This window comes from Pristiophorus japonicus, chromosome 8, assembly GCF_044704955.1.
Source record: "Pristiophorus japonicus isolate sPriJap1 chromosome 8, sPriJap1.hap1, whole genome shotgun sequence".
NCBI lineage: Eukaryota > Metazoa > Chordata > Chondrichthyes > Pristiophoridae > Pristiophorus > Pristiophorus japonicus.
In genome coordinates this window covers 134872049-134887925 of record NC_091984.1, presented here as the reverse complement: position 1 = coordinate 134887925, position 15877 = coordinate 134872049, and the positions used below count along the sequence as shown (strand labels likewise).

The 15877-nt window shown below is 42.6% G+C and overlaps 1 protein-coding gene across 6 annotated transcripts in view; it reads right to left on the bottom strand.

The window, feature by feature from the left end:
- The window catches only part of ralgps2 (Ral GEF with PH domain and SH3 binding motif 2), a 641885-nt gene that overhangs the window by 326513 nt on the left and 299495 nt on the right, over positions 1-15877 (bottom strand). For all 6 annotated transcript variants that reach the window (XM_070887410.1, XM_070887411.1, XM_070887407.1 and 3 more), the window contains one exon: positions 12361-12411. In XM_070887410.1, the coding sequence (XP_070743511.1) occupies positions 12361-12411 (51 nt within the window). The remainder of the gene's footprint in view (positions 1-12360; positions 12412-15877) is intronic.

Sequence of the window (15877 nt, the reverse complement as noted above, 5' to 3'; positions counted from 1 at the left end):
CAGCAAAACAAAAGCAATTATTTTGCTCCTTAAAATCTCATAAGCTGCACATAAAATATATATATATTGATAGATTAAGCAAAGGAATAATAAAAGCTTCATAATACACACACCAACTAATGATCACAGACTTGGCCTAGTATGCTACAGTCTTGGGTTTTAGTGTTACTGATAAATCTGCTGATCTTCAACTCCTACAAATTCTTCATAAAATCTAGAATGGACATCCTGGTCCCAAAGTCCATTACTGCACCTCTCATTATGAGTTTTGTATTTCAATCTGCATACAAATAAAGCGAGAAAAAAAATCAGATGGAAAGTAATCCATTGTAGCTTTAGCAGAGGCCTAGAAGAAGGCCTTTCTTTGTTTATGTTGATCAGATGCCTAAAGTAGAGAAAATGACTTGCAAAACTGGAGTGGGGAATATATAAAATGGGAATTGCGCCTTTATTTTTTACTTTGACTACTTTATAACCAACTGGATGAAGTCTTATAAAAGACCTATTGAGAAGCAAACATTTTCCAAGTTCCCTGTAAACTCTTCAAATAATAAACAAAATTTTTTTGTGAAAATGGATGAAATAAATTGGGGGAAAAAAATTAGTTAAATGATTTCAGATGTTTGACATAGCCCAATTGCATTTATCCAATAGAAAGGGTTAAATTTTTTGACCTGCAAATTATGTGTGTCTTTTCACCATCAGAAAAATGTTCTGAGAAGTATTTAACTGCTTGTCAGCTAACTAACATTACAGTGTCTGTATAAACCTGACATTTATTACCGACCAACTCTTTCACTCAACATTCCAGAGATTTTTCATTTCCTAAATTACAACAGTGACTACACTCCAAAAAGTACTTCATTGGCTGTAAAGCGCTTTGAGACATCCGATGGTCGTGACAAACACAAGTCTTTCTTTTTTACCTTTGAAAGTTATTTCTTGGTAATTTTCACCCAACTATTTTCTCTCACAAAAAGTCATTTTTCTGAGCCAAATTTAGTCTCATCTTTTATTTTTAAATTGTAAAAAGACAAAATTACTATCTCCTCTTCCTCTCCTTAAGACAATTCATGCTGGTATAAAGTTTCAAGAGTGGTGTCAGACTCTTCACTCAAAGAATGGGCAACAAGATAAAACTTGACAATAAAACTCAAGATATATTATGCAGGATACTAAAAGTCAGAACGTTATAGCTGGAATAAGAGATTCCTCATTAACCACTGGTTTGTGCTTTTAAAATGACAGATTATTTTTTCAAATAATTGCAAAACCACACAAGTGTTATTCACATAAAAAGTTGAAAGTTCCAATTCATAGGCCCCAAGTTTCCACACGTGGCAAAACAGGCACCCCTCTGAGCTGGGCGCCCGTTTTTCACACCTAAAAAAAACCGCGCTATTCTCGAGCGCCTTGCAGCTCCATGTCTGCCTGGCGCGGCGTGCAGGGGGCTGAGCCTACCACTCGCGCCGATTTTGTAAGTGGGAGGGGGCGGGTACCATTTAAATGAGTTTTTTTCGTAGGCCGGCAACCCTGCGCGTGCGCGTTGGAGCGTTCGCGCACGCGCAGTGTGAAGGAAACATTGGCACTCGGCCATTTTTGTAGTTCTTTGCAGCTGTTCATTTTTTATCATTTTTTAATAAAAGTACATTGCCATTCCATGATCAGCACTGAGGCTTCTTGCAGCAGTGAGAAGGCTGCAGGAAGCCTCAGAAGTTGAGGCAGCCGTTTCCCGACGGGCCCGACCGACGGCAGGGGGGCCTCGGGAATGGCTGCCACAACGTCTGAGGCTTCCTGCAGCCTTCTCATTGCCTCCTCCCCGCCATCGGGAACGGCTGCTGCCGTCGGTCGGTCGGGCCCTCACTGCGTTCCCCCCCCCGCGGGAACGGCTGCTGCCGTCGGTCGGTCGGGCCCTCACTGCTTGCTCCCCACCCCCCCCCCCCCCCCCGCGGGAACGGCTGCTGCCGTCGGTCGGTCGGGCCCTCACTGCGTTCCCCCCCCCCCCGCGGGAACGGCTGCTGCCGTCGGTCGGTCGGGCCCTCACTGCGTTCCCCCCCCCCGCGGGAACGGCTGCTGCCGTCGGTCGGTCGGGCCCTCACTGCGTTCCCCCCACCCCCCCGCGGGAACGGCTGCTGCCGTCGGTCGATCGGGCCCTCACTGCGTTCCCCCCCCACCCGCGGGAACGGCTGCTGCCGTCGGTCGGGCCCTCACTGCGTTCTCTCCTCCTCCCCCCCCCCCCCCCACCCCCCGCGGGAACGGCTGCTGCCGTCGGTCGGTTGGGCCCTCACTGCGTTTACCCCCCCCCCGCGGGAACGGCTGCTGCCGTCGGTCGGTCGGGCCCTCACTGCCTCCCCCCCCGGCCCCCGGGAACGGCTGCCTCAACTTGTGAGGCTTCCTGCAGCATTCTCCCTGCCTGAAGCACTTTCACACAGGTAGGAACATGGTTTATTTAATCTTTTCTTTGCTTATAAATTTTTATTCAGGTTGGAATTATTTGTATAATATTTGTATAAGTATAACTAAGGATTTATTGTAGAATGTAATGACTTCCCTTTCCCCCCCCCCCCCCCCCCACCTCGTTCCGGACGCCTAATTTGTAACCTGCTCCTGATTTTTTTATGTGTAGACAAGGTTTTTTCAGGCCTACAAAAATCTTCACTTGCTCCATTCTAAGTTAGTTTGGAGTACGTTTTCACTGTGGAAACTTTCAAATCAGGCGTCAGTGGCCGGACACGCCCCCTTTTGAAAAAAAAATTCTGTTCCAAAGTGAAACTGTTCTAAATGACTAGAACTGCAGAAAACTTAAATGTGGAGAATTGCGATTTCTAAGATACTCCGTTCTCCACCAGTTACTCCTAAAAATCAGGAGCAAATCATGTGGAAACTTGGGCCCTTAATCTTAAACTTTCAATCAGTTTATTACCGGATTTATACTAACTTGAAATAAACATCTCACAAAAATAATCAAGACAAAATAATCACTGGCGGTGTTGTATAAAAAAAAAATAACTTTGATGGGACCATGTCCTTTCGGTTTCAGTCTCAAACTGGCAATACAACTACAGATACAACCTCTTGGATATATGCACAAAACATCCAAGTGTGTCACTCTAATAAAGTCCGTAATGACGTGTCAACAATTAAGCACTGTAACCTGATAACCATGAACTTGAACTGATTGAAGAAATCGCCCTCTGTACATACAGAATACATAGCCAGGTCCAACAGTTTATACAGTCATTCACAACACAACCATAACAACTCAGTCAGGCCTACTCTGCTCTGCAGTTGTTCAGATAGTGCCACTTGCTGTTAACAGTCTTTGGTGATTTAGTTAGATAAGAGATTTATTTATAAATATTTATAAATTCTTGTGAAAATATAACAAAGCTGTCTCAGCTTAAACATTACATTCCACAATATCAGAATGGAGAGGAGATTTAACAATTTCCCAGTGGGTTTTGGGAGCAATATGCCAAACACAACAAAATATCACAAATTCAATTCCCTATCCATGCTGATTTAGCTATTTTCAGCTAGTAATGAAGTTGAAGCATGACAATTGGCCTCAGCCAAGGCTGGGTGGGGAGGAAGAAAGAGGCAGTATCAGCCAGAATTCTTGCAACTAATACCTGTTCAGCGACCATTGCTAAAAGTTGTGCTTGTGTAGAGCTTGTGTAGAATTCAATAAGAACAGGATTAAATTCAGCTGTCCTCAACAGTTAAAGAGCCTGATAGTCAATGTCCAGACACAAACACACGCATGACCTGGTGGGTAAGCTACTGGAAGCTTCCTGTCATCTCCTGAACCACACGTCAGCAAGAGTTCAGAAGTGGGAAGACAAATGGGGAAAATAACACGAAGTTGGGTTCTGAAAGAAACGAGTTTAGATTCAAAAAAAATGTTGATGGGAATTATGAAGATGATCATCCAGCATTAATGATGTGAGCATAAGTAAATGGCATAATCTTAAATAATTCAAAACCAAAGGTTCTCACCAGTTTGAACATGTCTTCAACAATTGGCAAATGCCAGGCGATCAAATATATAGAGAGAGATTTGGTCTGTTTTTGTTAGATGAGATTACGGGGTGATTTGATATGAAGAAATAGAGAAGACAGAAATAGACTGTTTACAGGGATCTAGACTGAAGGGACAAGGTTAAATGATTAAATAAGATATTTAGGACAAAGAGCAGGAGAAATTTTTTTTTTTTTACACATAGGTTTATGAGGCTTTGGAATGCACAACAATGCTAGTGATTGAAGCAGAGACCATCTAAGTTTTTAAGAATAGATTGGATAGGTGGTTGAAGAAAATGGGCACAAAGTGATATTTTAACAGGGATTAGGACTACTGCATGCATGGAGGATAAACATCAACAGTGGTATGTTTGGTTGGGCCAAAAGACCAGTTTTCATGTTGCAATTTCCAAATCATTCTATGCAAGAGCCATTAACTCTTGAGGCTGTCTAATTACTATAGTTTTAGAGATTTACAACCCGACCACACTTCCCATTCCAATACTGAATGGTTATGGCTGGTAACTCAGCACCAAGGAGAAAATATTAATCTTCCTCAAGACAGATAATGAATTTGTATTTTCAGCATAGAAGGCAATCCATGGCTTGTCTGCTCAGTTAAATTCTCACCATGGCAAATTGTTTCCACTCATCTTTCAGAAAGTGAGTTAATGACCAAGTGGATATGTAATCAGATAAGAACATATCCCTTTTCTGACAGCAACAAGTTTGTGAAGGAAAACAAGAAACAAAGTGGGAATTTGTATACTTCTGAGGGGCCACAAGCCTTCAAAACTGTCAAAAAATCCCAATATTAAGGCAGTCTCATACTTTTACCTAAACAATGAGAAGAATGTGGACCACGCTACCACATGACTAGTTGAGGAGAATAGCATATATGCACTTATGGGGAAGATAGATAAGCATATGAGAGAGAAGGGAAAAGAAGGATGAGAGGAGGCTCATGTCGAGTGGAGCATAAATGCCAGCGTAGACTAGTTGGCTCGAATGGCCTGTTTCTGTGCTGTAGACTCGATGATGCATTATAGCTTCTTCTACCAAAATAACTGGATTAGCAATGTCCGCAGTCTTAATTTAATGGTTGAACACATATCTGTACCATTTCCTGATTCTTCTTTCTAACCAGCCTATCCTTCAAACACTGGTCTTTAACACTTCACCTGCTTCTTAAATAACCTGAAACATTTCTTAAGATCCCTCTCTGCCAACAATCCATAGACCCAAAGTTTAGTTCACTTAAGTCTTGCAAAGCTGTAAAAATAACCTGTAGGTAATCATAGACTGAAAGTTACTGACCAAACTTAGCTTGAAAATATAATAATTACTTTTGTTTTTAGCTTGTCTAAAAATGTTTATGTTCTGCAGTATACTTAAATGTGCATCTTGGATAAGCAGTAACATATATAACCCAATTGCAAAGAAATGATATTCAATCCCATTTATATATAGAGTTGGCTAATCTCTGCTAAGGCAGTGATTGAGTCCTATAATTATTCTCAGCAATTCTGGGTTAGGGAGGAGAATTAAAAACAAACACAAATCAATCAGAATGCCCACTGCTGATAGCTATGTGATGACCCCATATACAAGTGTACTTTTGTGGAGTTGCGCAGGATAGCTATGATGTCCTCTGGATTGTTTGCCAACACTTACTGTCAAGGTTCACACATGAACAATGACCACTTCGGCAACTCATACCCCAAGTAAAGGTGTTCACAACTTGAGAACTAAGTAGATGAGAAAGTAGAGAAAAATAAAGTATACAACCATGACCAATATACAGCATGCATCCTCTTGGATTCCAACTGGGGTCAAAATAGATTCTGAGAAGAGATTGAAGGATTTTGGAGGAGAGTTCCATATTTCAAGGATATGGTGACTGAAGGATCTGCTACTGATAGCAGAGTGAAATGGTGAGCACACAGAGATGCAAGAGCTGAAGGGATACACTAGAATATTAGACTGGGAAGATTGCAGAAGAAGCATGGCCATGGAAATATTTGAAATTTAAAACAAGCATATTGAAGTCAACAAGACCAGCAAGGGCAACAGGTATATGGGTTTTGGCATGGGATAGAACATGATTGCCTGACTGTTCAATACGGCATTTATGTAGAATGGAGCTCGAGTACTCTGAGGAGAGCGTGGAGCAATCAAGCCTTCAGGTGATGAGCAACAATTTGCTTTTATATAGTGCATATAGCAAAGAAAAACACCCAATGCCACTTCAGACGCATAGTTGGTAAATTTGAACATAACATGTACAAAATGTTTTCCAGCTGCTCACTCAGCTGAACCTGGTAGTATGCAACCTCAGTGTCTCAACCCTGAATGAAACTTTAATTTCCATATGTAGTTAGTTACTCGGAATGCCTATATCTATCTGCTTAATATTGCTCATTTACATCATATTAATTCTTTCGGGACACACAGGTGACTTTGGAAGTATGCTTTCCACCACTGGGTGATTTTTTCATCTCATGACTGTTGCAGACTAATTGAGAATAATTGCCATGATTAGTCAACAACTCCATTATTACTGTATCATATGACTACCACGGTCTTTTATCGTCTAGCAATTCCGATATTGCTACGTAAAAGACATGAATGAAAGTTGCTGTGGCAGTAAGAATTAATATGATGTAAATGAGCAATATTAAGCAGATAGATATAGGCATTCCGAGTAACTAAGTACATATGGAAATTAAAGCTTAATTCAGGGTTGAGAGACTGAGGTTGCATACTACCAGGTTCAGCTGAGTGAGCAGCTGGGAAAGAGAAATCGAATCAATACCTGAGGCATGAGGTTTCCGACAGGAGCCAGAATGGCTTCTATCTTACCGATGTCCAGCTTGAAAAAAAGATCTAGCTCACCAGCTTAAAGGTAGTGGCAGAAAGGTAACATTGGTCATCATTTGTTGGGACAAACATTTAAGAAGCTCAATCACACCCAGAACAAAGCAGCCCCGCTTGACTGGCACCCTATCCACCACCTTAATAATTTACTCTCTCCACCATTGGCACACTGTGTCTGCAATGTGCAAGAACATAAGAAATAGGAGCAGGAGTAGGTCACCTGGCCCCTCAAGCCTGCTCCACCATTTAATAAGATCATGGCTGATCTGATCATGGACTCGGCTCCACTTCCCTGCCCGCTCCCCATAACCCTTTATTCCTTTACCTCTCAAAAATATGTCCATCACCGCCTTAAATATATTCAATGACCCAGCCTCCACACAGCTCTCTGGGACAGAGAATTCCATAGATTTACAACCCTCAGAAGAAATTCCTCCTCATCTGTTTTAATAGGTGGCGCCTTATTCTGAGACTATGTCCCCTAAGTTTTGGTTTCCCTGAGTGGAAATATCCTCTCTGCATCCACCTTGTTGAGCCCCCTCATTATCTTATGTTTCTGAACTTCAATGAGTATGGGCCCAACCTATCTTCATAAGTAAACCCCCTCATCTCCGGAATCAACCGAGTGAACCTTCTCTGAACAGCCTCCAATGCAAGTATATCCTTCCTTAAATACGGAGACCAAAACTGTACGCAATACACTAGGTGTGGCCACACTAATACCCTGTAGAGCTATAGCAGGACTTCTCTGCTTTTATACTCTATCCCCCTTGCAATAAATGCCAACATTCCATTTGCCTTCCTGATCACTTGCTGTACCTGTAAATTAACCTTGTGTGTTTCATGCACAAGGACCCCAGGTCCCTCTGTACTGTAGCACTTTGCAATTTTTCTCCATTTAAATTATAATTTGCTTTTCTATTATTTCTGCCAAAGTGGATAACCTTACATTTTCCCACATTATACTCCATCTGCCAAATTTTTGCCCACTCACTTAGCCTGTCTATATATCCCTTTGCAGATTTTGTGTGTCCTCCTCACAATTTGTTTTCCCACCCATCTTTGCATCATCAGCAAACTTGGCTACATTACACTCAGTCCCTTCATCCAAGTCATTAACATAGAGTGTCAATAGTTGAGGCCCCAACACCGATCCCTGCGGCACTACACTAGTTACTGTTTGCCAACCGGAAAATGACCCACTTATCCTGACTCTTTTTTCTGTTAGTCAATCCTCCATCCATGCTAATATATTACACCCAACCCCGTGAACTTTTATCTTGTGCAGTAACCTTTTATGTGGGACCTTGTCGAATGCCTTCTGGAAATCCAAATACACCACATCCACTGGTTCCCCCTTATCCATCCTGCTCGTTACATCCTTAAAGAACCCCAGCAAATTTGTCAAACATGATTTCCCTTTCATAAAACCATGCTAACTCTGCTTGATTGAATTATGCTTTTCCAAATGTCCTGCTGCTGCTTCCTTAATAATGGACTCCAGCATTTTCCCAATGACAGATGTTAGGCTAACTGGTCTATAGTTTCCTGCTTTCTGTCAGCCTCCTTTTTTGAAGAGGGGCGTTACATTTGCGGTTTTCCAATCTGCTGGGACCTCCCCAGAATCCAAGGAATTTTGGTAGATTACAACTAATGTATCCACTATCTCTGCAGCCACTTCTTTTAAGACCCTAGGATGTAAGACATCAGGTCCAGGGGACTTGACCACTTTTAAGTCCCATTATTTTACCGAGTACTATTTCATTCGTGATAGTATTAAGTTCCTTCCTCCCTATAACCCCATGATTATCCACTCGTGGGATGTATTTAGTGTCTTCTAGCGTGAAGATCGATACAAAATATTTGTTCAAAGTCTCTGCCATTTTCCTATTCCCCATTATTAATTCCCCAGTCTCATCCGCTAGGGGATCAACATTTACTTTAGCCCCTCTTTTCCTTTAGCCCCTCTTTTCCTTTTTATGTACCTGTAGAAACTCTTACTATCTGTTTTTATATTTCACTTTCATAATCTTCCCTCTATTATTTTTTTTTAGTCGATCTTTGCTGGCTTTTAAAAGCTTCCCAATCCTCTGGCCTCCCACTAGTCTTGGCCACATTGTATGCCCTTGTTTTCAATTCGATACCATCCCATATTTCCTTCTCATTAGGATATATTTTTGTTGCAAGTTATGAAATATCTCCTTAAATGTCTGCCACTGCTCATCAACTGTCCCATACTTTAATCTATTTTCCCAGTCCACTTTAGTCAACTCTGTCTTCATATCTTTGTAGTCTCCTTTCTTTAAGCTTAAGACACTGGTTTGAGATCCAACTTTCTCACCCTCCAATTGAATTGTTATGGTCACTCATTCCTGGAGGACCCTTTACTAGTAGATCATGTATTAATCCTGTCTCATTGCACAATATCAGATCTAAGATAGCCTGCTCACTGGTTGGTTCTGAAACTATCCCGGATACACTCGATGAACTCTTCCTCAAGGCTACCCTGGCCGATTTGTTTTGTCCAATCAATATGAAGGTTAAAATCGCCCATGATTATTGCCGTTCCTTTTTTACAAGCCTCCACTATTTCTTGATTTATACTCTGTCCAACAGTGTAGCTACTGTTAGGGGGCCTATAGACTACGCCCAGCAATGACTTTTCCTCATCTCCACCCAAACTGATTCAATATCTTGATTTTCTGAAACAATATCATTTCTCACTAACTCACTGATCTCATCCTTTGTTAACAGTGCTACCCCACCTCCTTTTCCTTTCTGTCTGTCCTTCCGAATTGTCGAATAACCCTGAATATTTAGTTCCCAGCCTTGGTCACCTTGCAACCACGTCTCTGTAATGGCTATCAGATCATACCCATTTGTATCTATGTGTGCCGGCAACATTTATTTTGTTATGAATGCTGCGTGCATTCAGATAAAGATCTTTTAAATTAGTTTTTTTTTAAACCATTTTTTCCTGCTTTGAGCCCACTTTCTGATTTCACCTTTATGTTTATACATTCTGTCCCTTCCTGGCATGCTCTGGTTATCATTTCCGCACAGTGCTACCTTGCCTTCTCATTATTTGACTTTTAAAATTTTCGCTCAACTGAACCCTCCCCTGCCGCCCCCCCCTGCACCCCACCCCCTGCCACTAACTAATTTAAAGCCCTCTTTTCAGCCCTCGTTATTTGATTCAGCAGGATCCTAATCCCAGCACGGTCTAAGTGGAGCCCGTCTGAATGGAACAAGCTCTCTCTTACCCCAGTATTGGTGCCAGTGTTCCACGAACCAAAACCCATTTCTCTCATCCAGTCTTTGAGCCACGTGTTTAACTCTCTGATTTTATTTACCCTATGCAAATTTGCTCATTGCTCGGGTAATAATCCAGAGATTACCTTTGTGGTTCTGCTTTTTAATTTGGCCCCTAGCTGCTCATAATCCCCCAGCAGAACCTCTTTGTTTGTCTTATCTATGTCGCTAATACCCACGTGGACCACGAGAACTGGATCTTTACCCTCCCACTCCAAGTTCCTCTCCAGCCCAGAGAAGATGTCCTTAACCCTGGCTCACACTCTCATTTGCAGAGAATGATACTGTCCCCTACCACTACAATGTTTATTTTTACTCCCCCCATTTGAATGGCTCCCTGTACCACGGTGCTGTGGTCAGTTTGCTCATCCTCACTGCAGTCCCTGCTGTCGTCCACACAGGGAGTAAGAGCCTCGAACCTGTTGGACAAGAGCAAGGGCTGAGGCTCCTCCATCACTCCATCCTGAGTTCCCATGCCTTCCTCACTCATAGTCACACCCTCCTGTCCCTGACTACGGATCGAATTTGAATTAATTAATCTAATTTGTGTGACATGCTACTGGATTGCGACGTCCAGGTAACACTCCGCCTCCCTGATGTATCGTAGTGTCTGGAGCTCAGATTCCAGCTCATGAACGCGGAGCCGAAGTTCCTCAAGCTGCAGATTGGTCGCCGTGGACCTCAATGCTGCAACATGTGGACACCAGTGACACATTGCCTGCCCTGCCATCTATAACAGATTTAATTAATTAGATTTAGTTTTTAGTTTTTAATCTCAGCCCCTAATTTAAGGCCCTTAATTTAAAGAAGAGAGAGAAAAACTCAACAGCCAATCACTTCCCTGCTTTCCTGTGACGTCAAATGTAGTCGCCCTGTTTGCCTGTTCCGCCCTCTCGGTGCTGCTCGTGCTGCTCCCTTCAGGGGCTGGACTGCTGCTCTTAACTGCCAGCTGCTGTTCCTCCGGTGTTCTCAAACGGGTCGGGGGATTGGTGCTGTTTCTCGGGGCTGGGCTGCTGGTCTTTTAACTGCCCACTGCTCACACAGATCTGGGGGTGGGGGGGGGGTGCACTGCAGTAACTCACCATGGATTGTTGACAGCACCTCCCAAACCCACAACCTCTACCACCTAGAAGGACAAGACCAGCAGATGCATGGGAACACCACCACCTCCAAGTTCCTCTCCAAGTCACACACCAACCTAACTTGGAAATATATCGCTATCCCTTCATCGCTCGGTCAAAATCCTGGAACTCCAACAACAAGTTGTATTTATATAGCGCCTTTAACATAGTAAAACGCCCCAAGGTAGCTTCACAGGAATATTATAAGACCAAAAATTTGACACCAAGCTACATAAGGAGAAATTAGGGCAGGTGACCAAAAGCTTGGCCAAAGATGTTGGTTTTAAGGAGCGTCTTAAAGGAGTAGAAAGGTGGAGAGGTTTGGACAGGAATTCCAGAGCTCAGGACCGAGGCAACAGAAGTCACAGCCACCAACAGTCAAGTGACTATAATCAGGAATGCTTAAGAGGACAGAATTAGAGGAGTGCAGATAGCTCGGGGTGGGGGTGGGGAGGAGGGGGTTGTGGGGCTGGAGGAGATTAGAGAGATAGGGAGGGGGCTAGGCCATGCAGGGATTTGAAAACAATAATGAGAATTTTGAAATCGAAGCATTGCTTAACTACGAGCTAATGTAACTCAGTGAGCACGAGTGATGGGTGAACGGAACTTGATGCGAGTTAGGACATGGACAGCCGAGTTTTGGATCACCTCAAGTTTACATAGGGTAGAATGTGGGAGGCCAGCCAGGAGGCTCCCAAACAGTACTGTGGGAGTACCTTCACCACATGGACTGCAGCGGTTCAAGAAAGCAGCTCACCACCATCTTCTGTAGGATAATTAGGGATGGGCAATAAATGCTGGCCTTGCCAGCAATGTCCACTTCCCATGAATGAATTTTTTTAAATGTCGGAATGGAACAAAGGTAGGGTAAAGGGGTATGAAAGAGAGGTGTTGGACGAGTGTGGAATGATCAATCATAAGCTGTAATCATGTTCATGAGTACTACACCTTCAGTAAGCATGTTAATATCATTAAGTTACTACAATGTTCATTGCCAGAAACTATTACGTAATCTGAAGGAACTCACCTCGGGCTGAATAGCTTTAAAAACTGGTGCATCCATTAGTGTTATCTGACTCTGAAAGAAATCAAACGGATCAAATATTGCAATTTAATTGTACAATTAATAATTCTTCACAACATTTTTGAATGTTAAAGACTGCATATAAGTTTCCCAATTGTATTTTCAAAATATGAAACCGTACAAAATGGACTAATAACAAAACCACAATACATATATTACTAGAATTATTTGAATTAATGTTGTGCAACTAAATTCAAGTGCAACAACAACTTGTATTTATATAGCACCTTTAACGTACTGAAATGGTCCTGTGTAATGAGACAGGATTAATAAACAATCTCCTAGTAAAGGATCCCCTTAGAATGAGTGAACATAGCATGGTTGAATTTCAAATTCAGATGGAGGTTGAGAAAGTTAGATCTCAAACTAGTGCACTAAGCTTAAATAAAGGAGACTACAAAGGTATGAGGGCACAGTTGGCTAAAGTGGACTGGGAACTGTGATTAAAGTGTAGGACGGTTGATGGACAGTGGCTTACATTTAAGGAGATATTTCACAACTCTCAAGAAAAGTATATTCCAGTGAAGAGGAAAGGGTGTAAAAGAAAAGATAGCCATCTGTGGTTAACTAAAGAAATAAAGGATGGTATCCAATTAAAAACAAGGGCATACGATGAAGCCAAACTAGTGCGAGGACAGAAGACTGGGAAGCTTTTAAAAGCCAGCAAAGAATGACTAAAAAAATGATTAAGAAAGGGAAGATAGACTATGAAAGCAAACTAGCATGAAATATAAAAACAGATAGCAAGAGTTTCTATAGATATATGAAAAGGAAGAGTGGCTAAAGTTGATCCCTTAGAGGACAAGACCAGGGAATTAGTAATGGGGAACATGGAGATGGCAGAAACTCTGAACAAATATTTTATATCAGTCTTTACAGTAGAGGACACTAATAATATCCCAACAGTGGATAGTCAAGGGGCTATGGGGGGGGGGGGGGAACTTAATACAATCACAATCACTAAGGAGGTAGTACTCAGTAAGATAATGGGACTAAAGGCGGCTAAATCCCTTGGACCTGATGGCTTGCATTCGAGGGTCTTGAGAGAAGTAGCGGCAAGGATAGAGGATGCATTGGTTGTAATTTACCAAAATTCCCTGGATTTTGCGGAGGTACCAGCAGATTGGAAAACTGTAAATGTAACGCCCCTATTTAAAAAAGGAGGCAGACAAAAAACAGGCAACTATAGACCAGTTAGCATAACATCTGTGGTTGGGAAAATGTTGGAGTCCATTATAAAGAAGCAGTAGCAGGGCATTTGGAAGAGCAAAATTCAGTCAGGCAGAGTCAGCATGGATTTATGAAGGGGTAGTCATGTTTGACAAATTTGCTGGAGTTCTTTGAGGATGTAACAAACAGGGTGGATACAAGGAAACCAGTGGATGTGGTGTATTTGGACTTCCAGAAGGCATTTGACAAGGTGCCACACAAAAGGTTATTGCGCAAGATAAAATTTCACAGGGTTGGGGGTAATATATTAGCATGGATAACTAACAGAGTCGGGATAAATGGTTCATTCTCTGGTTGGCAACCTGTAACTAGTAGGGTGCCGCAGGGATCAGTGCTGGGACCTCAACTATTTACAATCTGGAAGAAGGGACTGAGTGTAACGTAGCCAAGTTTGCTGACGATACAAAGATGGGAGGAAAAGCAATGTGTGAGGAGGACACAAAAAAATCTGCAAAAAGGACAAAGACAGGCTAAGTGAGTGGGCAAAAATTTGGCAGATGGAGTATAATGTTGAAAAGTGTGAGATCATGCACTTTGGCAGAAAAAAAATCAACGTGCAAGTTATTATTTAAATGGAGAAAGATTGCAAAGTGCCGCAATACAGCGGGACCTGGGGGTACTTGTGCATGAAACACAAAAGGATAGTATGCAGGTACAGCAAGTGATCAGGAGGTCCAATGGTATTTTGGCCTTTATTGCAAAGGGGATGGAGTATAAAAGCAGGGAAGTCTTGCTACAGCAATATAAGGTATTGGTGAAGCCACACCTGGAATACTGCGTGCAGTTTTGGTTTCCATATTTCCGAAAGGATATACTTGTTTTGGAGGCAGTTCAGAGAAGGTTCACTAGGTTGATTCCGGGGATGAGAGGGTTGACTTATGAGGAAAGGTCGAGTAGGTTGGGCCTCTACTCATTGGAATTCAGAAGAATGAGGGGTGATCTTATCAAAACATATAAGATTATGAGGGGGCTTGACAAGGTGGATGCAGAGAGGATGTTTCCACTGATAGGGGAGACTAGAACTAGGGGGCATAATCTTAGAATAAGGGGCCACCCATTTAAAACTGAGATGAGGAGGAATTTCTTCTCTGAGGTTTGTAAATCTGTGGAATTTGCTGCCTCAGAAAGTTGTGGAAGCTGGGTCATTGAATAAATTTAAGAGATAGACAGTTTCTTGACCGATAGGGGAATGGGGGGTTATGGGGAGCAGGCAGGGAAGTGGACCTGAGTCCATGATCGGATCAGCCATGATCGTATTGAATGGCGGAGCAGGCTCGAGGGGCCATATGGCCTACTCCTGCTCCTATTTCGTATGTTCTTATGAAATGTCCCAAGGCACTTCAAGGAGTATTGTGTGATAAAAATTTGACACTGAGCTGCATAAGTAGAAATTAGCTCAAGTTACCAAAAGCTTGATCAAAGTGTTAAGGAGCGTCTTGAAGGAGGAAAGAAAGACAGAGGGGTTTAGGCAGGGTGTTCCAGAGCTTGGGGCCTCGGCAATAGAAGGCACAGCCACCAATGATTGAGTGATTATAATCAGGGATGTTCAGGATGGCAGAATTAGAGGAGCGCAGTCATCTCGGTGGGGGGGGGGGGGCAGGAAAGATTAGAGAGATAGGGAAGGGCATGGCCATGGCGGTGGGGGCCCGAAGTCTCAAAAACTGGAAATTCTAACAGAGCATTGAAGTCGTGCTATAGGTGCCTGGGACAACAGATTACTCAAAGTTGTCCATATATGAAGGCAGAGTGTTTCTTCTGCAAAAAGACTGGGCATCTTGTGAAGGCATGCCGACTGAAGAGTAAACAAGCTTTCAAAGCTATGAGTAGAAATCCCCAGAGACTAAATAGAATGGAGGAAGAACAACAACAGGACGAGGAGATGTTAGAGTTACACGTCATCAGGAGCACGAGGTTAATGGACAGCGATTCGGAAAGTATCAAAATCCACATAGGTGTTACGGGATTCAAGATACCAATGGAAATTGACACAAGTGCATCCGTGAGTGTAGTACCGGAGTCGCTATTCCTCAACAAATTGCGGGATTTCCCACTGGAGAAAGCCAAGATCGAGCTGCGAGGCTACTCCGGAGAGAAAATTCCTATGGTAGGTCATATCACCGTACCGGTGAAATTTAAGGATCAATTTCAGAACTTGCCTCTAATAGTAAAGGGACAGACAAGCCTGCCTTACTAGGAAAAAATTGGTTGAGATCACTGAAGCTGGATTGGA